Source organism: Ambystoma mexicanum, chromosome 7p (genome assembly GCF_040938575.1).
Source record: "Ambystoma mexicanum isolate Mex_15411 chromosome 7p, UKY_AmexF1_1, whole genome shotgun sequence".
NCBI classification, from domain to species: Eukaryota; Metazoa; Chordata; class Amphibia; order Caudata; family Ambystomatidae; genus Ambystoma; species Ambystoma mexicanum.
This window is the reverse complement of record NC_090939.1, coordinates 195,283,655-195,307,815: the sequence shown is the minus strand read 5'-3', so window position 1 is coordinate 195,307,815 and position 24,161 is coordinate 195,283,655. Positions and strand designations below refer to the sequence as shown.

The 24,161-nt window shown below is 42.2% G+C and overlaps 1 protein-coding gene across 3 annotated transcripts in view; it reads right to left on the bottom strand.

Annotated features, from left to right (window-relative positions):
* The window catches only part of DSCAM (DS cell adhesion molecule), a 1,793,910-nt gene that overhangs the window by 150,839 nt on the left and 1,618,910 nt on the right, over positions 1–24,161 (bottom strand). For 2 of the 3 annotated variants that reach the window (XM_069636048.1, XM_069636049.1), the window contains exon 31: positions 9,115–9,312. The exons of the other annotated variant lie outside the window; for it this stretch is intronic. In XM_069636048.1, the coding sequence (XP_069492149.1) occupies positions 9,115–9,312 (198 nt within the window). The remainder of the gene's footprint in view (positions 1–9,114; positions 9,313–24,161) is intronic. 3 annotated transcript variants of the gene reach the window in all.

Sequence of the window (24,161 nt, the reverse complement as noted above, 5' to 3'; positions counted from 1 at the left end):
TTGGATTGGAGTTTCTGGTGTTCTGTTGCAAGGGACAAAGGGGGGCTTGGTCTTGTCACAAGTCGCAGCAGGTAGCAGTCAGATTTCGTAGCAGCAACCCACAGAACGGCAGCATGACAGATTCTGAGGATCCCTAACTCTCCAAGACAGGACTTTAGACCCGCTGAATATCCATGCGGAGTGAACTGAGCCCTCATGCATTGCCACAATATTTATAGACTAGGGTGAAGCAAACTGCATGATTTCCATAGCCAAGCAGAGTCCCCCAAGTCATATGGTCTATGTTACATGTAGAGGGGAGGAAGACATCAGAAACACTACTTACCATTCAATATTTGCATATATTTATTCTAAGCACTGGTGGCATATTCTAGGTCATTTTTTAAAATACACAATGATTTGCTGCAGTCATAAAAATGCATTATATTCAATTTGCAGCTTAAACCGGGTCAGTACCATTTCACAGTGTGTTTGTTTGTTTGTTTTATTATTTATATTGCGCAGCAGACCCAAAGGTATTAGGGCGCAAAGGCATAAAGAGGGTTGTTAAGCTTATGTTACATAGCAGACATGAATAAATACAGCTATGGTTACAATGCTGTATGCACAAACAACAGGCAGGGTGGATAGGTATATACAATAAATACAAAGAATAAGTGTGTAACACATATGTATAACAAGAGCAGTGAGGTCACATATATACAATAAATGCTAGGAAGTTGCAGGCGAGGTAAGGTCAGACGTCAAGTTCCTTTAGCCGGTGAATGAAACTAGATCTAAATTGTAGGTAAGGTAGATCTTCCCTTAAGGCAGGTGGGAGGGAGTTCCAGTATTGTGCTGCTTTAACGTGGAAGCTGCTCCCACCGGATTTAGTACGCTTGAATCTGGGTACTAATAGAAGGTTGGAGTTGACTTTTCTTAGGGGACGAGAAGCTGTTTGGTGAATCTAGCTGTGAGGTATTGTGGGGCTGATTGGTTAAGACATTTTTGTGTCAAAGATGCAGTATTGAGGAGGATCTTGTCTTTTGTAGAAAGCCAATTGACAGATCTCCTGAGGTCAGATATATGGGCATTTTTGGGGAAGCTTAGCGCAGCTCTTAAGGCAATGTTTTGGAGGGTGTGAATTTTGGACGTGATGTATTTGTTGCTGCCTATATAGAGGGCATTGCAATCATCCAATTTGGATAAGATTGGGGCTCTCGCTAAAGTAATGCAGTTGTTGGGTGAGGGGAAAGGCTTGGCTGCTCTGATTAGCTTGCAGGTGTAGGAAGTGGCTGAAGTCATGGCATTTACTTGTTTACCAAAGGTGAGGGTGGAGTCAATGTAGAAGCCAAGGGTTTTAACAACCTTAGCCACAGTAATGTTGTTGTTGTCAATTATGAAGGATGAGTAGTTCGGACCCAATTGTTTGATGTAGGATGGGGTACCTAGAATGAGGGGATCTGTTTTATCATCATTCAAGCATAGACCGTGAGATGCCATCCATGCCTGGATGATGAGGTATATAGGCCAAATCCTTGTCATAATCTCCTGTCAACGGGATGAGGATCTGTGTATCATTGGCATAATTCGTGTAGGTGATATCTAGACCATCGAAAAGGAACTTTGTGAAGATGTTGTACAGCGTAGGAGATACGCAGGAGCCCTGGGGTAAACCGCACAATATGGGTGTGGGGTCCGCAGCTGGTAGCGGAGAGAAAACTTGCACTGTCCTATTATCAAGGAAGGACTGGATCCAGGCGACTGCCTCCTGAGAGAAGTGGGCCGCGGAGTCCAAGTGATTGCAAAGTATCGAGTGGTCTACCAAATCAAACGTGGCTGAGAGGTTGAGGAGTAGCAGGAGTGCCGCCGTCTTACCTTCGTCTCTCAGTGCATCTATTTGTGTCTTGAGGTCTATGAGCACATTCTCAGTACCGAGACAAGGTCTAAAGCCAGACTGTCGAGCTCCTAGTAGGTGGTTTTGTTCCAGATGATGCTGGATTTGTAGATATGCTATTTTATCCAAGATGTTAGGTAGGAATGGCACTGTAGTTATGGGGTGGTAGTTAGTGGGGATGGATGGGTTGAGGGATTGTTTTTTAAGGAGGGGGAGGACCCAGGAGTGTTTCAGGTTGCTAGGTATAGTGCCTGATGTGAATGAGGCGTTTATGAGTTTAGTTATGTTATATTATTTTGCATTTATATAGCGCCTTATATACCATTGGTATGGTCTAAAGGCGCTGGTATGTTGAACGCCCTTGGGAACCGAAGTTCAGGTCAGTAGAGAGAGTAGAGAGAGTCAAAGGTGCATGTGAGCACCGGGTATGTGTGCAGCTGGTGCGGTATTCGTGTAATAGCTGCTTCTTAGTGGTAGGTGTGGTGGTTGAGAGATCAGGAGTATGTGTTTGTTCTGGCAGGATTTATCCAGACCGAAAAGGGCTGCGTTAGGCCTGAGGAGAACACCTGGCTGGGGGGTGTGTAAGCAGCAGTGCTTACTTAGAATGATGGGGAGTGAGCGGAGGATGTTGGAATGAGAACAGTTATACCGAATGGTGTCATAGTATCTCTGTGTTCTAGTTGAGCGGTGGTGTAAAGAAGAGAGTAAGCGTGGTGGTGTGATATGATGGGTTGTATGCTCTTTCAAACGTTCCCTGCATTCCAAACCATACTATGTGCGTCATGCAATTCTATGCGCTCTAGTCCATTACATGCACTCTTATTCATTCCATGCACCCCAGTCTGCTCCACACACTCTGGTCTGCTCAATGCACTCATGCACTCCAGTCCGCCCCACGTGCTCCAGTCCATCCCGCATACTCCAGTCTGCCCCACGCATGCACTCGTGTCCGCCCCACGCATGCACTCGTGTCCGCCCCGCGCATGCACTCGTGTCCGCCCCACGCATGCATTCCTGTCCGCTTCATGCATGCATTCCTGTCCGCCTCATGCATGCATTCCTGTCGGCCTCATGCATGCACTCCTGTCCGCCACTGCACTCCTGTCTGCCACTCGCACTCCTGTCCGCCACTCGCACTCAAAACCGCTCTATTTACTCCAATCCGTTTCGTGTATTCTAAGTTGTTTTATGTACTCCATCCACATATTTCATCCGTACCATTCCGTGTATTCTAAGTTGTTTTATACGCCACCCGTTCTATCCACATATGTCAGCCATTCCATCAAAGTACGTCACCCGTTCCATCCACGTCCGGCACGCGTTCCATCCATATATGTGATCAATTCCATTCACATATATCATTTGTTCTATCAATATAGAATCCATCTACACACTTCACTCGTTCCCTCTGCTCTACACATTCAGAAGCTCTATGTACTTATCCATTCTACGCACTCATCCATACTGCATGCACTCTGCACTCATTCGTTCTACATACTCATCCGCTCTATGCAACTCGTCCGCTCTACGCAGCACGTCTGTTCCCTCTAGGCACTCGATCACTCCGCTCTAGGCACTCATTTGCTCTAGGCACTCATTCGCTCTAGGCACTCGTTTGTTTTATGCCCTCACATGCACTATGCATTCACCTGTTTTGCACACTCATCCCCTCTATGCACTCGTCCCCTCTACACACTCGTCCCCTCTACCCTCTAGTGATGAAGGGGGACAGTTCACGGGCAGCATCTTTTATGATTTGAGCTGGACATGGGTCACCGTGACAATTAGATGGTTTGAGGGCAAGGATAACTTTTTTGACTTCTTTAATAGATACTTTGTGAAAGTGGAAACAGGGGGTAAGTGGTATAGGTGGAGTCAGGGTGGTCCGAGGTAATGGTATGGCGTTCGTACCAGTCTTGGAGGCAATGAGGGTGTCTTTGTTTTATTCTTAATCTTCGCTTGGAGAGTTGTTATCTTGTTGGCCAAGGCATTTTGTATACTCGTACACCAATTTTTATCCTTGAGGCAGGAGTCAGGAGCTTGAATTGGTGCTTCTACCTCTTTATGGATGGCAAACAGTTCTTTGGTATTTGATTTGGCCTGGGAGATTCGGGAGTTGTAGGAGGTTTGTTTGGCTAGGATAATTTCTTTTTTGTAGAGGGCGGCTAGTTTATTCAGGTTATTCTTGTTGAAGTCTGAGGGGTCTGATCTCCAGATTTTTTCGCTTAGACATTTCTCTTGTCTAATTGCTTTAAGGTGAGGCAAAATCCACGTGCTTAAATGTTGGCAGGGTTTGCTCTTTCTAATCTTCAATGGTTCAATGAGGTCTAGAGATGCAAGCATCATTTTGTTGTACATTTCTATCATGGTAGATGGGTCAGTCTGGTCTGAGATGGAGTTTAATGTAGGAAAGATCAGGGGGATAATTAATTTCAGGAGTAATATTTATTTTGTTACTGGTAGGAACGGCGGATGCTATGCTACTAGTATTCTTCTCACTGTCCTTCTCACTGGTGGCACACACATGAACACAGTTGTGTATGTTATAATCTAATAGAAGAGAATATGACTTTAGAACACAGTACTTTCCCAGCATGACCCTTTTCATATACGATATCAGCCGGGTCTACGTGGGTGATTTTACATATTGTAAAAAGGGACTCTGTTTTCTGGTTTTGTACTGTGTCCCAATGTTTATTTGTTTATTTAGTTATTTATTTATTTAATGGTATTTGTAATACCCCCATGCAAAACAAGTTCGCTTCAGATAGAAGACGACAAGGTGTCAGACAAGAAAGTTGGAAACGCGTGGATGTGGTGGGGGCAGAGGAGGGCAGGGTCAGTAGGTGAAGATGTAGGTCTTTCAGTGTTGACGAAACCATATTGAGCTGGCTTTGCTCGGAATATAAATCTGCGGCCCATTGGCCACTTGGGGGCTAGGACTGCGAGTGTGTACCTTATCTTCTTGAACAACGGGATTTGGAGGAGGGAGGCAGTGGTAGAAGTGTACAAAAAGTAGTGGGACTGTGACTCCTGCGGCAGACAGCGTAGGAAGGGAGCAATGTGCAATACATTTTTCAAAGGTTGCAGTCCTGCTGGTGGACAGCCAATTGAATTTAAACAGATTTCAATTTAGCTGTACCTGATATCCGGTGGTAAAGTGGAGAAGTGTACATTAACTTCACAAAGAAGAGTTCCGGAATGGTGAAAGTAGTGGAACACCGCTCCCGATCGTTCCTGCTCACTTTGACCACTGGAGGGAGGAGTCTCTTGGATGAAGGGGCCTGGCTCGTTGGCCAGTATTTCATAAAGTGTTCTTGACAGTAACTAGGTCCTGATGTGGGGATGGCTTTTTGTGACATGCAGAGTGCCTTTAGCTGTTTCAAGGCTGTTTCCTATGAGGTCCTATTGTTTTCTTTATTGCGATGATAGTGTCTTGTGTTTTTTTGTTGCCACATTGATGTATTTTAGGACGTTTTTCACACTGAATAAATTATTTATACTGAAATAACTTTATTCGGCTTCGTGCCATAAAAGTGAAGAAAAGCGACAATAATAATGACAATAAGAATAACAATAACAGCAAAAAAAAAAAGATTAGGTAATAACCCAATCATGCACCTGCTCGCCGTACACGGTGGAGCAGCCTGGTCTCTGAAACATAGATTTCGCCATTACTCACCTACATCAGACTTGCTCTGATGAAGGAATTTGTTGTATTCCGAAATGCATTGGCACAATATAAGTCTACGGATAGAGTGATTTATGGCAATCTCTTCCTCACGAAGAACATTATTGGTGGCTACTTGTCACTTTTTTCTATATAATAAACTTCTACTTGATAGATAAACCAACATTGAAAAATCACTAGATATTTGACTTTTGTATTTTTTCCAAAAATTGGATCAAAGGAACTATACATAGCGAAATTACAACTAACAAAGAACCCAACATGGGATTTAAGAGAGCGGCTGCATGATTGGTTTATTACCTAATCTTTGTTTTTTGCTGTATTTTTGGGTTTGGGTGTCTCCAGGCCTTTTCCAGTCAGCTCCTATACAGAGGATTTAACTAACGAAGACTCATCTTACTAGAGACCTCTAATAACGCCAGCTAGACTCGATACCCCTGTGGTGCCCACTCAAATTTGCTTCCAATAAGAATAACAATGACATATTTAAAAATGAAAGCTTAAAAACGTTTAAATTGCACCTGCTGTAAACTGCTCAGATACGTTATTAATACATGTAGGTGCCGTTAAGTTGAGTCATTTTAATCTGTGCTGGTTTTTTTGGCTGACATAATAAACATATCCTGCTATATAATGGCTTGACCTTGTTGTCTGATGACAATTCTTGGTTATACGAACGCTGTTCTGTTTAATACCCTGATATGCCCCCGTGATTGATGGCTGAGCCCCTGTGATTGACAGCTGAGCCCCTGTTACTGGTGGCTGAGCATCTGTGATTGAAGGCTGAACCCCTGCGATTGATGGCTGAGCCGCTGTGATTGACGGCTGAGCCCCTGCGATTGATGGCTCAGATCCTGTGATTGATGACTGAGCCCATGTGTTTGATGGCTCAGCCCCTGTGATTCATTGCTCAGTCCTTGCGATTGATGGCTGAGCCCCTGTGATTGGCGTGTGGGCCCCTGTAAGTGATGGCTGAGTCACTGTGAATGATGGATGAGCCCCTGTGATTGACAGCTGAGCACTGTGATTGATGATCAGCCCCTGTGATTAATGATGATTTTAGCCCGAAATATCTCAGCTGCACCCCTGGATGATAAGGGCTTCACCCCTGGTTACCATAGCCATTCCCCTGCCTGTCTTGTATATCATGTGATCACCCTAGCTATTCTAATGACGGTTACTGAAATGCCCTGATTAATTTGATCTTAATTGTAGAATGATTGTATCCACATTGTTGTTGTTTTCTGTGTCGACAATAGAGCCAAAGGCATACAAGTTCTCATGTGAGGTGATTGGGGTCAAGGGTATTGTGACATCACATTCTCTGATGCCAGGAGTATCCAAGATCATGCCACTACATTGGTATTGCTATGCATGTATGTGCCACTGCAAACCACATTTGAGAAACTGCTAGAAATGTTATGTTGGGATCACTTGCCTTAAACTCCAAACCCCATCTCTAAAATCATCAAAAATGTCAATTGAAAATGCAGGTTGAAAAATGGGGGAACTAAGGTGACCAGTTGGAAATTCGTCTTGACTTGTTTGCAAGGTGGTATCACCCGAGACTGCATTAGAGGCTGCCCACTACAACCGTGTGAAGGAAGAGGACATTGCGCTGGTTATGATAGGAATTAAGAGAAGTCACAAAGGTTAAGCATTCATGAAGAAGAAGAACGGAGATGAATGTTGCCAAGGTTGTGGGGTCCTGTTAAAGAGAACAGGTGTGCAATTCTCCATGATCAACAGTTCGATGAGGGAAATCTCATCATCAGGACATGGGAACTGAAGGATAGTTTATGGCCATGAAATGATTTAACAAATCTAAAGAAACATCCATTAGATGCCAAGGATTTTGGTAAGTATGAAGCGAAGCAGGCACTGCAGAGGTCACTATGTGCATTCAGTGTATATTGCCAGCAGCCTAAATGCTTGCGGTTTCTTTAGGGAAATGTGTTAAGGAGCAGCAATGGACAGAAGGCTAGCTGGAAAGATTGACAGATTTTAAATATTGACATTCCCCATATTTTCTAAAGATATGAATCCGTCACTCATTGTGGAGGTTTACAGGTATCTCACTTAACAGCAAAGAGTAGGTCTGAACACTGGCCATACCCGCTAAGGACATGTTGGATGAAGGATTAAACTATATCACTGGTCTGCAATTGGAGACCTTCTTCTCCACATATCTATAAGAATTTAGAGGAATGAGATTGATCATGAAAGCTGAAAGGTACGACCGGTGTAACTTTGGCAATAGTTTGAATGAAAATAGCTTGGTGGGTGTCAGTGAGAAAGGATTCAGTACTTTCTGATACTGTGTAAGCTGTCTCGTCTTGTTGATATTTCATCAATAGAAATGCACCATATTGTACTAGGTTTAGTCAAATAGGGTTGCCTTGAGAGGTAAAAGTAGATGTTTAAGTAATTAAATGCTGTTATTCTGAACTAAATATTTCGAATTTTCTATTTCATCACTGAAGTACTGAAATTCATCCAATTATTGACCAAAGCCTCTATAATTTGTAATCATTGAAATTGGTAGTATCATGAAATGCGTATTTTAGGCGTTTGTGAAAGGGCCTCACAATATGACATTGTACTATGCAAATTGAAACTTCTTTAACAGTAAGGCTGCTCTGAAAGGGTGCAGCAAGTAGTGGGTGTTATTGACGCGGATGTGACAGAGGTGATATTAATACTCGTGAAGATGCCTATATAATGATATGAAGAGACAAGACTTTTACACTCGCCCAAAGGGTTACACAGGCAATATCAAGAGTAGTTTGTTACTATTCCTTGCTCGCAAAGAGAACCTTTACACACAAGTCATCCATCTCGATGGCCAAGCCTGCTTTACACAAGTGATCCCTTTTCCTGGTAAAAAAGCACTAAGCTAACCTGTTAATAAGAAATACAAGTCTGTAGTGGGGAGAAGTGACTTTAAATTAAAAGAAAGAAGCAGATAGAAGAACCAAAACAAATAAGGACCTGTATATATTGCGTTAAATGAACAAAGACAACTCATCAAGATCTGAGTGGTTGACCGGCGATGATCATTTCCAGTTGAACTTTGATTTACGATTGAAGACTTTAAAAGCTCATAGAAAGACAAGTTTTCTGATATATCCAGCACAAACATTAAACTATGTAATACAAAAGAAGTAGCCAAGTGGTATAAGATATTACAATGGTTTTAATGATATGGACTTCTGCCCGCAAAGAATGGCCATAGCACCACAAATAATTTCCATTGGCCTAAAACCACCATTCTTTTATAATCATATCTACTACACTAGATGCCCTCAAGCAATCACCAAATGAACATTACACCTGATCTATACTTCCTGGAAGGAATTTAAAACTATACTCTATAAGAACATACATCGTATGCCTACGCAGGTCATTAATATTAATGACAAAACATGGTATCAAAGATCAGAAATTTAAGGACGATGAAAGGAGGGATGGTGATATGTGATTAGAAACACACAGTGCTTCGTAAATAGTGGTGAATGACCAGAGCACAATGAGGCGGCCATAGTACCTGTGTCTTGAGATGGGCTGACACTGTAGCTGTCACTTTCCTTGTCCACTGATCCTGCGGCTCTGGGAGTGGGCAACCTCCAGTCTGTGGTGAGGGTGTGGGCTGAGATTGTGGGCTGCGGCCTGTTCAGTGTCCACTGGCTGGCATACCGGTTGCGAGCCGCGGGCCCAGCTTTTGCGTTCTTCCTTGTCGTGGGGTCTGAAAGGAATAGCAACACAGTCTTTTGTCATTCGGCCCTGAAGGTACAAGCTGCCAAGGTCGGTCACTAGCAGCACCAGTCAGGAGAAAGGACAACCTGCTTAAAACAGTAACACTTTAAAAATTGGAAATACGTCAAAATGTGAATTGCTGCTCCAAAATCTTGTGTTCAGTCTAGCAAGAAAAAGAGTGAATCAATTATTTAAAAATTCATGGATTAGACATGCTTTTCCCATGGGACAGATTGTTTTTCAGCTTCTGATCTGCAATGCCCTGGGGTTGGTTTCTCAGTTTTCTGCCAATTCATATTCAAAGTCATTGTGCTATGGAAGTGGATGGATCTGGGATCAGCGGTAAAACAAAACAGAGTTGTTGACTAAACAGAAGATGTAATGCGATATTTGTCTTCAGAAACGTATAGAACGCCACCTATAGCAATGGAATAGGTTATGATGTATTACTCTTTATAGCACAAGCTAACAATATTCCTCATTACTTAAGTGTCTTCTTTGACTGCTCGGCGGCCATCTTTATTATCCCTACAGAGAATAATGGGCCAACAAAAAACTGCCCTCTGCCCATGATTATCTGCTCTCCATGAACCAACTTTGACTGTGTTGACCATTGGCTACTGATCCGCCAATGGGTGGAAATAAAGTATCAGAGGAGTAGCAGAATGACACAACTGCAGCATATGTTGCTCCTGTGAACAATTTGCGTCCCCTTTGACACATCCATTGGCTTTCCACAGAGCATTAGGTTGTTACAATGCAATGATTAGCTGTTCAAACTTCAGGAGGTTGTGCCAAATCAGCTTGTTTAACACACTAGGGGATCGAGGTGAATAAATATTGTAATATTACCATATATTAAAATAAATAGCCTCTCTAGCCCACATCAAATTCCTATTGGGATCCCCATTTATTATTAGTCAAGCCAAGAGAACTGCTGAATCCGATCACTACTCATAATACACCCACTGGGACGTGATCCCCCGCCCCCACCACATGATTCTGGAGCTGACCTCAATCTCCCAATGCAAGGAAAGACTCACCAACCAAGAACCAAGAAGGGACCGGACCCTAACTACTCCCCCCCCCCAACTAACCTAATACCACTAACATCTTGCAACCGTGCACCTTAACCATTCCACATAAGACGACACACCAGCTCTAGTACACTAAGCATGCACCTACTCTATTCGTTTTCTTTCAAGAGCCAATAGAAGCAAACACTGTTTTGCAAAGCAAGACATAACTTTTGAAATGTGTGTAGGATACAATAACTTTAGCCAAAAGATGAATTTTCAGTTGAGCCACTGAAGTCCTGGGTTTAGATTATTCTAAATGTATCCATGTGCAAATAATTGAGCACATTGATTTAGCATCCATATTTCTACTTGTGTGACAGGGAAATAAGCAAACAGGTTTTACCCCAAAGAATGTTATCTACACATGTTTTAGTGAGGGCAAACAGTAAACAAACTCCAGTAAAGGCACTTTTTAAAGCAGCCCAGCAAGCATAGTACAAAACACAGTCTGACTCATGTTTCCTCTAGTGAAAACCTTTTTATGGATTGGCGCAAACCTGGGTTAGTCCATTCCGTGATATCGAAGCAGCAAAATTGGCGCTAAATGCATTTGCTGCATTTTTACCACTGGTGAAAAAGTTAGATACTTTTGCTTCTGGAAACGCATTCTTAAGGGCATTTGGGCTTTTTACTTAGTAGATAGTTTAGTAGAGCCATGCAATGGCAGGCTTCACACACATATATTTACTAGATTACTCTTCACTGTGCTATTCTATGCATTTATATGGATTTAAGATACCGATAGCAGCTCACAGCTGTGACATGAACAGTAAACATGCATAAGGGGAAACAGCATTTCCCAAATCTGTGGCGTAGAGTTGCAAGAATGGCAAAACAACTAAAGGGAAGATGCTCCAAGGAGGAGGAAGTGATAGGGGAGTGTAGAGATAAATGAAGGAGTAACCGGTCAGAGAAGAGTAAGGGCTCCGGGAAATACTGTGGACACCCTTACGGAATTGCAATCTGACATGTAGTGGAGAATTCGGCCAGAGACATTGGTGGCTACCCGACAGAAGACCGATATAGTTTACTAGAAGTGAATCAATGGAAAAGAAGACTCTTCATTAGTCTGCAAATTGACCAGAAGGTCAGATGATTGCCACATATCAGGAGCGAGGGGATCCCAGACTACTAACGGCGAGTTTCATACCTCCAAACATTTCTGTCCAGTTAAATCATTTTCTCTAGGTAGAAAATGAGGTTATGGTAATCGATAGTTTACAGGAAAAATATAGAGGGTCATTTAGTTCTAGAGTTTAGTAGGTGATTAAAAATATTTTATAGCAAATGTGCAGGCTGATAGGAATGTCGTCATTATAAACACATGGCTGAATGTTTCTATACGTAGTTGACAAGTACTGCTTGTTTTACTAAATTACCAAAAGTGTTGTGGCGTAAACTTAGTCATCGTAACGGCCCTGGCTGTGATGCCGGGCAGAAAGCTTAGGGGCAACACACTTATCTTGAAAAGGAAGACAGTGAACAGCGGCATGGGTTCAATACCCGGTCATGTGCTTACAGGCTGGAATTCTTTTAAGCTTAGGGGAGGATGGCGGAGTGGATAGACTGTGTTTGAATTGGTGATGTTGAATTTGTGTAGGTAGAATGACACACAACCTTCAATGTTTTGAGGGAGTCTTATTTATGTGCCGTCCTTCTTTGAAGACACTTTGCTACAAGGTAAAGTTGATGGTCAGCAGCACACGGGTAGCCCGAGTTGTCTAAGCCAATCAGCATGACTCCATATTTCTACGAAGCAATTGTATAGAATTGGGGCTGAGGATCTGGAATATATTCTATGAGACGCCCAGTACTGTACAGGGAGAGACATGGAACTGGAAATCTCCAATCACAAACTGAGAACAGACAGAGTAGTAAGAAGAGACCCACTCCATGACTTTAAAACCCATGTTGCTGCTTGCGGAGAGGATGGGTGGACATGTCCTATAACCATGGGCATCAAACTCCACTGACAGGCTGAATATGACCGCCATCCATTTGTTTCTGAGACGGTTGTGTAAAACGTGCCCACTGGCTCTGTATGGATAACAATTGTTCCAGAACTTTGTTTTCCAATGTAGGCATTGCTAATTATGCAGAACATGCTTGTGTGTAGCAAGTCAGGCATGCTTGCTGCCCTGGCTAGGAATAGATTCTAACACTTGCTTTTGTCAGTTGGAATTCAGTGTAGTTGGAAGGCTTTAAGTCAGTGGCGATGAAAGAAAGCATTACTAAGCCATGGTGTGAGAAACAGGACCACCGAGTGATGTGCTTCTGGGTTGAAGAGAGGAGGAAAGGCTGCTTTTATAGAGTCGGGCAGTCTCATTTCTAGGTTGTATCATTTTCGTTCCTTTGAAGGAGCCGGTGCCTGGGAATGTTGGCAGGGGAAGTGCATTGAGCAGTGTTTCACTACATCGAGCAGTGTTTTACTGCATTTAGAGGTGTTTTACCCCTACGTTCTTCAGGGTGGTTGAGAGCTGACTTTTGTTGGTTAAATAGACAGTTGGGTTTTGGTTGGGTAGTTTTGATTGCTATATATCTCTTCAAACTGCCTAGTGAGTGAGAGGGCAGGGGATTTATACCAGCACCTGGATTTTGTTGTGCAATGAATAGTAGCTTTTAAGGAGGGGTTGTGCCAGACAGCAGATGTCTTGATTTCCTCTTTTCAGATTAATAGGAGATCTACAGTATTAACAAAGTTGATGTTGATCACCTGGAATTTACCTTTTCTTCACCATCTGCGAGCATGCAACTAGTTTTGTGACATTTCTAGCTCGACATGGAGAAAGGGAAGAGGTCGGTTTTTTAGAATATTTTCGAGATTTTATTCAGGTTTTGTTTGAACCTTTGAAAGAGTTGTTTTCAGCAAGGTATACATTGAAAGTGGGTGGCGGTTTGACCACTAAGTGCAGATAAGATTCTTGTAGTTGAGTAACTTTAGTGAATGTTGAGTTGCAGAAGAGGGTACTGCATCGGTTTAGAACAGATGAAGTTAATTCAATTTCAAGGCACATGGTCACATAGTCTTGCGAGGATAGCTCAGGGGCAATGTGCTCGCTGTGGAAGTAAGACGACACAAAGCAACATGGGTTCGATCCCCAGGTCCGTTTTTAGCAATCTCTCGCTATTAAGCGCGAAATAAATAACCTGTCAATCATGAGCTCCATTCTTCCACATACACTATCTATGTAGGGAAGCCAAAGTCCCTGATCAAATCAAGCTGCAAGGTTGCTGTTTTAGTGGTGAGAATTTTGTGTGCACACAGCTTCTAGTGGTGACCTGATGTTATCATGGGATATGTACGTTTAGACTAATGCTAACTAATGAAAACGAATGCTCTAGTTTTCAGGAATGTAAAAAAAGGCTGCAATCACATTTTGAAAACGGTCCCCAAGAATGCAGTATTTCCGAGGAAAACATAACCACGTCTTCTCCAGTGGAATTCCACGCCATTTTGATTGTCCTTCATTGCTTTTCATTATTCGAGAGAGTCATGAAAACATGACATTTTGGCAGGGAATTAAGACATCACTCTTTAGAAAATAGTGCAATCATTACATGATGCAATTTAAAAAACAAACATACACACGCGCACGCATGTGCACACACACACACGAAATCAGACAGTTACTGGCAAACAATGGGTTCTTAGAACAGCTGTCTGTTTCTGGGTGGTGTTTTATAGCTGTAGATTTTTCTTAGCGCAATATATACAGGGGACAAACAATTAGGACATGTAGTAAGGGGGAAGAAAAAGGGATGGGACATCAACCCCTCTTTTAGAAAGTTCTCTGAGATAAAATAGCACAGAGGAAAAGACAAGGACTATTCTATCGAGCTATTTATTTTTTGTATAGAGCCACGAACTCGAGGGCCTCAGAGCGCGGACAGGACAGACGTAAGATAAGAACAATAAGGGGTAGAATCTGTTTAGCCAAGAGTTTCTTAGATTCTACCCTTGTCAACGAGAACAGTCTTCAGACTCTTTCTGAAATGGCTACAAACAAAGGGGTGGAGTCCTGCCTATGTAATTGCTATTCCTTTGCACTTTATTCCAGTACAACTATTATTTCTTGTAAGGCTGTCTGTCAGTATATAATTAACTGGCATGCACTGCCTGGTTGTGTACAGAAACTGCAATGAGAAACTCAGTAAAGTTGGAGTTTATTATTAGTGACTGGCCAACTTTTTATGAAATATATTCAAACTTAAAATAAGAGCACCACATAACATATTGGAAGAGTGCGCAGCTAGACTTTCCCAATACATAACATCTCATGAATCTAGACATTCTACAAATGATGTATAGGGTACAGCTGGTAAACATCAAACATTTACAGTACTAAGCATAGATATTGTATGCCTTTACAATTTTTCCCATAGTTTGGGAAACATACAGTAGTCATCAAAGTGTTCATTGCTTTCCTGTGTAAACATGAAGTTTCCTAAAACAAAAATGAGTACATTACTTCATGTCGATAGAAGCTCCAAAAGTTTAGGAGGTATTCTATATCTTCTTTAGGATGAACTTTATTCAATGTATTCCATCTACGTGGTATGACCTTGAGGAGGTCTATTCTTTACCAAAAGTCAATTATCAGCCAGGCTAGGGTGTGACCTTGTGACAAGTCTTTCTGAAATGGGACAGCAATGGTATTGTCCTCAATAAGATAGGCAGTACGTTGCACATCGCATGGGCCCATACATCGAAGCTGGTGCCGCCTAGCTTTTTTAGCTTAAAGCACAGGCATGCCAGTATTCTATTTTTATTAGATCTCAGACACCGTTTTGTGTGAGCTTTTTGTAGACGTAAGCAGAGATACGGACGCATTACCAGACAGGCACTTGTGCACAAGGGAGTTTGCCTTATTCTGTATTCTCTCTCCACTGAAAGCCAGTGTAGTTTACGGCGAGCCTGTGATACATGCAATCGCTTCCCGAGACCAGATACTGCACGTACCGCTCCGTTTTGCACAGTTTGAAGTGTTTTTTTATGTTTGTCAGTGAGATGCCGACCATTAGGATGTTGCAGTAGTCGAGTTTAGAAATAACAGTGGCAGTGGCCACTGCTGCCATATTCTGCACCGACAGGTATGGTCTGATTTGCTACAGCAGTTTGTTCATGTAAGAGCACACGTTTTTAAGAAATGCTCATTAGAATTTAGATGCAAGTCTAGGTAGACTCCCAGTGTGTTGACGTGATAGCCTACCGTGATGGCGTTACCAGCGTTTTTAAAGTGACTGTATTGTGGGTCAATTTTTTAAAATCTTGGACCTTTACCCATTTTTAGCAGCTAAATGTTTTTGTTATTAAGAGATAATGAGTTTCGAGCCATACATGACTGTATTGCTGAAAAGATTATGGTCCCTCTCTCCAGAGCTGTGGCTTAATCAGCTGAGAGGTCAATAAGAATCTGTGTGTGGTCCACGTAGTTAGAGAACTTTCACACCCAGATTGTCCACTAGGTTTAAATGTTGAAAAGGTGAAAGGTGCAAATTAAGTTACAACATGTTTTCAGAATAGGATCGAAATGTTAGGATAGATGAGTGGTAGCAGAGGAGATGGCGGGCGGGGTTATGTCTGGTGAAAACAGGTTTTGGGGCTCATTCTTAAAGTTGTGATGGAGGATGCAGTACGGGGGTAGTGTGTTCCACTCTCTGGGTGCCCAAATGCTTGTTTTGTGTCCATCTCAGTTTGCAGAGTGGAATGTTTAGGAGATGCTGACTTGCTTGTCTGATGTTTGTGTGGGTGATAAGTTTTGGTTTGTTGTGAAGGTAAGATGCGTTTTTTTGGTGGATGGCTTTTAAAACAATGCAGTCATTTGAAGGCAATCCCTTACGTGATATGATATGATATGATATGGTATTTGTAACGCGCCTATACACGTGGCAGTGTGCCAGTGGAACTGGATGAGAGATGGGGTAATGTGTGAATGAAAGGGAGGTGGTGGCTGGGTCTCCAGTGAGGAGAGCATTGCCATAGTCCAGCTTGGAGGGAAATAGTGCTTGGAGCGTAGTGCAGACTTCATCAGGATGAAGGATGATGGTATGTAGGACTAGGAGTTGTAATTCTAGATAGCATGTTTTGGGGACAGCAGCTATGTGGTGTATGAAGGAAAGGTGGGGATCAATGGTGAAGCCAAGAGATTTGACAGTTGTGCCGAGAGATATGTGTGAGTTCGCTGTGGCAAGTTCTTTGATCCAGGGCATGAGTTTGGGTTTGTCTTTGTGGAGGAGGGGGGCATGAGGGTGTATTCCATTTTGGAAGGATTGAGCTTGCGGAGTGGGTGGCCATCCAGGTGGTGATGGTGGAGAAATGCTTTGGAGGATGTGAAATTGTGCAGAGGATGAGATTTGGATGTATATTTGTGTGTCATCTGCGTATTGGTGGAAATGTACACTATTTGCTTAGGATCTATCCAAGGGATTCAACTTATAGGTTGAAGAATAGTGGAGACAGGGTGGAGCCTTTTGGGACGCTGTACTTGACCATGGTGGGTTCAGATTGAAAGGAGTCTGTGGAGACAAAGTGTGTCTTGTCAGTAAACAAAGAGGTGAACCAGTCGAGGATGGTGCCTGAGAGTTTCATCCTGTGGGATAGGATGTTGAGTAGAATGGTGTGGACCATGCTGTCGAAGGCTGCAGAGAGGTTGAGGAGCACAAATATTTCTGGGTGTCCTTTGTCTGCGATGTTGTGGAGGACATAGAGAATGTGAAATGTCCCAGTCTCACAGGTGTGTCCAGGTCTAAAACCAGATTGAAAGAGGTTAAGTAGGTTATTTGTCGTGATGTGTTGTTGCAGTTGGGTAGTGACAAAGCATTCCATGATTATTGCAAGGTATGGCAGGTTAGTGATGGGGTGGTAATATTCGGAGAGCATGGGGTCGAGAGTTTTTCTTTTTTAGGAGAGTTCAATTTTTCCAGTTTTGAGTGCACAGGAGATAGAACCATGTGAGAGACAGTAATTTATGATGTTGAGACCAGTGGGGAGCAAGGGTGGTGATGCATTTGGATTTTGATTGAGGTGAGCATGCATCATTCAGGAAGTATACAGGTTTCGATTTGGTAGTAAGGGTGATGAGGGTGTCTATGTCTTTGGGGTGGTTGGTGTCCCATGGTTTGGAATGTTTGGGAGTGGGAGAGCAGAGTGGAGGGCTTTCCAGATGGTTTGTCTTTTGGAGTTGAAGTAGTCCAGGAGAGAGATACATACTGCAGTGAATGGGGGCATAGAGGGTGAGATTTGGTGAGGGATTTGACAATGAGGAATAGTGTCTGTGTACAAATGGTGGGGGGTTTGAGTTGTTGGAGGTAATGTGTGGCTTTGACACTGCAAATGAGTGGTGTTCTAGTGGAGAGGCATGTGATCATTTGCAAGGCTCTTTCTAGGCATCTAGCTTCCTGCTTAATAGAGAAGCCCTTTACTATCATTTCCAGGTTATTCCTGGGTGTTATTCCTCCAAGTTTAGGGGATGGGAAAGTGACCCAAATGGAATGGAACATTCAGACTGAATAGATCTAAGTTGCTGGATATATTTAAATCGATTCCGGCACTTCGACTGTTACACTGTGATGATATTGAGTGGATTACTTTGCTTTTCGTTAATAACAATCACATGTTTTGTGGTTTTCAATCTGATATTATTGGCAATCTTATATAGGAACAGTGATGCAATTTGCAATCTTTGGGCTTTAAACTGTATGCTCTCAGTTCAATGAAAGATGGCAGTGAATGCGTATTGTACTGCACACATGTTCCTAATGTGGTATCTAAAGACGTGCAGGCAGGCAACAATACCTCTCTTTCAGTTGAATCATTGGTGGCTCAATTCTCAGGGATGTCCAAAGAAGGCCAGGATTGGTCTTGGGTTGAGGCAGCCTTAGAAACCTCTGCTATTAAGCAGGGTCTGTCCCAACCCTAGCCTCTGGTCTATCAGCATACTCTCATGGAATGCATGTGGACTGAGCAATCTCAATAGGTGGTTTCTCAATCCGATCTCAATCTCGATATTTGGACAAATGTAAGGTTTTTATGTTCCAGCGAACAATGGCCTTTGCCCACTTTGATTTCAGAGGCTTTTTGACCTTTACTAGTCATGATTTACGAGCCAATTCTGGGCGACCAAGGGGTTGGTTGGAAATTGTAATTGATATAAATTTAAAAGTAGCAACTAAACTGGTGCACTCATCTGATGGTCTCCTAGCTGTACGCATCAAGTCTTTGGATGAGAAGTGGGTAATGTTGCTTGCTAACCTCTATTGGAACCCAGATACGTATAAACCTGAGGGTTTCCTCCAAAAACTATCAGATCTACTGGAGAAATTGGTGATTGCTTGACCCAAATGTTCTATTATTCTGTGGGGTGATTTTAACTGTGATTGCTTGGAGGATTTCAAGTATAACTCAAGTGCTATGTCCTACACTGTGACTTCTAGTGGTCGAAGAGGAAGGGACTGGGATACGTTTCTCTTCAAATGGGATCTACAGCAAATAGAGGTATCCACAAGAACTGCTTCCCCCATATATACATTGCATAGAGGTAACTTCATCTCGAGAATGTATTATGTTTATGTATCTTTAGCGGTTAAGGGGAACTGTGGACCATTGAACCTTTGGGATCCGGGGCTGGGTCACCATCTGATGTTGGACTTTCTAGTTGCTGTGAGAGTTCCTGACTTCAAAATTGTTCCCTCACCTGCTTTTGTTTCCTTTGTTTGGCCAAGAATGTCTCTGTAATGGAATCAAAGATTAAGTGATAAATGCGCTTGTTTATTAATGGAGGAGGTAGAGTCAACTGGAGTGTTGTATAATTCAGAGCTGACCTACTTGGACAAGGTCACTATTTTGATTGAGACTGTGTTGCTTTGACTGAAATGGACAGTGGGCCTAACCATGGCCATGATGGAGAAACCTTTTGAATGTATATTCGATGTTAGAGTTGCTGCTTCCAAAAGATGAAAGAATAGGAGAATTAGACATGTTCAGGGTCAAAGCCTTACCCAATAGCAATATGCCAAAGATAGAAATTCCATTTGTCAGATTCATAAGAACATTTTCAAAATCCTTAAGGATAGATATGTATATTAGGAATAACCAGGTAATGCTTAAACACCTTTGTAAATACAACATGGGAACATTTTGGTTGACCATTAATAAAACTGTCGGAACCTCTCATGCTTCCTGAGAGTCTTCTGTTTCTGAGGATGCCTGGGTTAAGTTCTTTACTAACAAATATACATTGCCAAAAGCCTTCTCTGATGTGTTGGACACATGTGTGGGCACTCTCATTGAGGGTGTTTGTCGTTGGGTTGAGGAGCACATTATGCGGGCCGCTTATAAACTGAATCCATCTAGAGCATCGGGCCCGGACGATACCCCATCACTGATTTAGAAGAATGATACAGTCTTATGGTCCTCAATTTTGAAAATCCAATTTGACTATATGTTTACATCTAACTGCATTCCAACATCATGGCTCAATCCCTGATAATTCCCATCTTTAAAAAGGGTGATCCCTTGGATCCTGCAAATTATAGGCCGATAGCTCCTACGGATTCATCCTCAAAGGTTTTCACATTGTTGGCTCTTAAGGAACTAGAAATTGTTATGCAACAGTCAGCCCTTCTTTCAAGCTTTCAAGTTGGCTTTAGGAAAAAGATGGGGACACCTTTAAATGCCACTATGTTGGCTCATCTTTTGAATACAGTGAGATATAGTCAATATGGCCCAATCTATATGGCATCTCTTGACATGTCATCTGCCTTTGACTTTGTGATTAAATCTGTATTGTGGAACAAACTATTGAGGTTTATAATCCCCATCAATTTAGTACAACGTGTGGTGTTACTACACTGTAATACTGTGTCCCCATTGATGACTTGTGGAATACACCCAATATACTCCTGTGAGTTTGAGTAGGCTAAGGATGCATTGGTGGGCCTTCGCTGATGAACTCATCCTCTTTGATTGGACTGCTTGCGGCTGCAAGTTACATACAATCCATTTCCGCAAATATGCAGCAGACAACAACTTGCAAGGTAATGCTCTTAAATCCAAAATTCTTGCATTTTCAAAAACCCACAGGATTAAAACTATGTATTGGTCAATGGGGACAGAACTAATTGATCAAGTCTTGGAATTGAGATACTTGTGATACAATCTTACCAATTCTTCATCCTTATGAATGAGGAAATCTTCTCTTTTAGAAAAAAATCTTTGACCTTTGCTATCACATAAAAATGTTTATATGCTAGGTTGTGTAAATTCGCATTGCTTCCACTTCTAAAGTACTATCTGATGAAGTGTAGGCCTATTTTACTTTATGGAGTAGATATGTCATTACTCTATTTAGGCAACTATTTGAACTGTCTACATGGACGGTCTGGAAAGAGGTTTTTGGTTTTTCCAATTCTATGCCAAATGCTATTATTAGACATGAGTTGGGACTCATTTCTCTACTTACCAGATACCGTTGGAGGCAATTCCTAAACTTTGCAAAATTTGTAAATCCTCCATGCAATTCATTATATTTGGGCTTGGGTTTATTGGTGGTAGACTCCTCCCCTAACTCTCTGAACCTATATAGACAGAAGATGTGTCTTCTACTTGACTTGAGTGAAGAGGAACTCATCAAGCGCCCACGTATTGTAAAAAGAAACTCTTTAGACATGATTGGCTTTGTACGGTTGATCTAATAGAAGGGTGCAGCCTATCCAAGGAATAGGCTACATTTTCTGGGAAGAGGGAACATCTTTGTACATGCCTGAAATGCTTCTTTGTACATGCCTGAAATGCTTTCCTTGTAATAAGGCATAAGTACTTTATATGCGTTTTCATCTAAATCAATTTACCACTAGGGAATGGACCAAGTATTGGGCATCTATTAAGGCATTGGGGATTTCCATGGACAGTCGCTTCTCTAGGAACATTGAATGCCTGAAAACACTAAGGTATTGGATAATTGACTGTGTTTCCAGGCATTCTGTTGGCATTGATTACACAGTTAAACACCTTCAAATGGTTTGTTAGTCCCACTGCCAGCTTGCACAGCAAAGGGGCTGGCTTTGACGATTGGTCCTTTTATGACACATTTTATTAACAAATCATTAGAGCAAGGTTCTGTGCCTCTAGATCTAAAAAAACTATTATTACACCACTCTTGAAAAAGTTGAATCTAGATATATCAGTTTTGCAGACATATCGCCCGATTGCTGGTATTCCATGGCCGGGCAAACTAGTGGAGAAGGTCGTTGCTAATCAATTGCAGACCTTCGTGAAAAAGGAGCTATTGCTGGACCCTTTGCAATCGGCTTTAGACCTAGATTTGGGACGAGACAGAACTCCTGGAAGTGCAGGATGACTTGTTGGACGCCGCGGATAATGGAGATCTTTCACTACTTATAATGTTGGATCTCTCTGTGGCTTTCAACACTGTCGACCATTCTATACTACTCAGCCACTTGAAGTAAAATGCAATGTTTCTGATCATGCCTTGGAATGGTTTGCCTCTTTTTTGTCTGATCGCTATCAGTAGGTGAACATGGGGGGGGGCTTTCTTTCTGATCCCAGCCAAAATGGATGTGGGGTACCTCAGGGCACTTCCCTCTCGCCTTTACTTTTAATGTCTATCTGCGCCCATTGCTGATTATTCTAAGGAGGCATCGGATCAATTTTCATTCATACGCCGATGATACTCAGATCTTCATCAAAATGCGGGATGTAGAAAAGACACAGGTTAGCGAATGGATGTCAGCAAACCAGCTGCAATTAAATCCAGCCACGACTGAGGTTGCCCTGCCTGGACCACAGCATCTTCTCAGGACAGGACATTTCCCCCAGGATTTCCATTGCTTGGTGGCTGATCTTAAATGTTCCCCCAAGATACAAAATGGTGGTTGTATCTGGTAAAAGAACCTCAGAAGTGAAAGCCAGGTTAGTGCCAAGGTTCAGGAAGTCTTTTAATCCTTGTGTATTCTACGACAAGTCCTGCCATATGTTCCGAGCAGTGACCATGCCATGGTGGTGGGGTCACTGGTAAATTCACATCTGGACTATTGTAACAGTCTTCTTGCTGGAATTCCCGTCAAACAACTCCAGTGATTGCAAAGGGCCCAGAATACAGCAGTTAGATTAATCTGTGGCCTGAAAAAATATAATCATGTCTCTGGTGCACACCGTTCTCTTCACTGGTTGGCGATGGAAGACAGGATTAAGTTTCAGACTGCATGCTTGCCCCTGCCTATTTGGTAGATAATATTAGCCAACATCAACCGTCCAGACCTCTATGCTCAGGGGCTCTTTTGTTGTTGAATTTTCCCCGTTCTCGATGTGTGATGAGGGGTGACAGGAGATTTGCTATCTATCGCCCTTGGCTCTGGAATACCATCCCCTGAGAAATAAAGACCTTGCAATCGGTCTGTAAGTTTCGGAGAGCTTTGAAAACCTTTCTTTTTAGATAATGTGACCTTTACATGACCTAAACTTCTGTCCCCCACCAGCCTTCCTTTTTCCAATTTTCCATGTATCTTGTGCTCATCCTCCGATACCAAGTGTGCCTCTACACAATTTAGTTCATCCTTGTGCACATTTATATATAAATCAAATCAAATGAAATCAATAAAATCAAATCACTGTCCACATTTTAGACAGACTAGGCTTAGACTGTTTAAATTCGAGGTAAATCTCGATTTCGAATATGCTCAAAACCTCCTTTGGTCTCGGTTAATGTGGGGTGAGAATGTTGCCTTGATTTTATCTTTATATTGCTTTTTAACCTTGATTGAATCTCAAATTATAGGTTTGTAAACACTTTTGTTGTGTATGAACGGCAAATTATTTCCATTCAGAAATGAATTTTTTGGAGCTTGTATTTCAGCTCAGAAAAGGATGTTATATTTTATATGTTTTTTAAATAGGTATTGTTTTCATTTTTTTGTAAATGTTTGAAATAAACCAGTTACATATAATAAAAAAATACAATTAAAAAAAGAAGTCCATCACTGTGTCCTCTCCCCAATCGATAATAACAATCAATCTCTCATCAACAATCATGAACATTCACACCCAACTTCACGGTCTGAATTTCCACATTCACTTTCAGCTGCACTCTGATCCAATGCTCATCCACGTCCACATCCACATTATCACTCAGTCACTCTTGCACTAGGGCCAGGCAATAATACTAGGTATCTTCCTCGAGCAGAAACCTTAGAGGCTACATAGACCCTGCTGAATTCCAAAGAAAGTGCATTCCGATGCATGTCACCTTCCCCAGGGGAGCAGAAGTAAGGGAACAGGGTCTTCACTGTCCCTTTGTTCTCTTGTTCTTCTTTCTTATCCACAACCTTCATCGCTCATTCCCTCCCACTCATCTAAAATGGGCATCACTTACTCCCTCACTCATCCAGATTCCACTACCACATACATGCCATTTCCATGAGCAGACCTGCTTCTTTTGGCAAGGGCCTTTGAGAACTAGGTTTATTTTTTTATCATACTTAGGTCACACTCATTTGGTGAATCTTGCATTTAAACAGGTTATTTATTATTACTATTATTATTATTATGGTATGTATTGAGCACAGACCTGGCTTCGAGAAGCAACAGAGCGCTTTACAGAGGTATACAACAATACGGATACACATTGGAGCACTTTACTGGGCTATAGAACAAAACAGATGCATAATGCAATGCTTTTCAGAGGTAACAACAGAACAGATATACAGCGCGGGGTAGGATACAGAGGGACACAGAGAAGGGGTA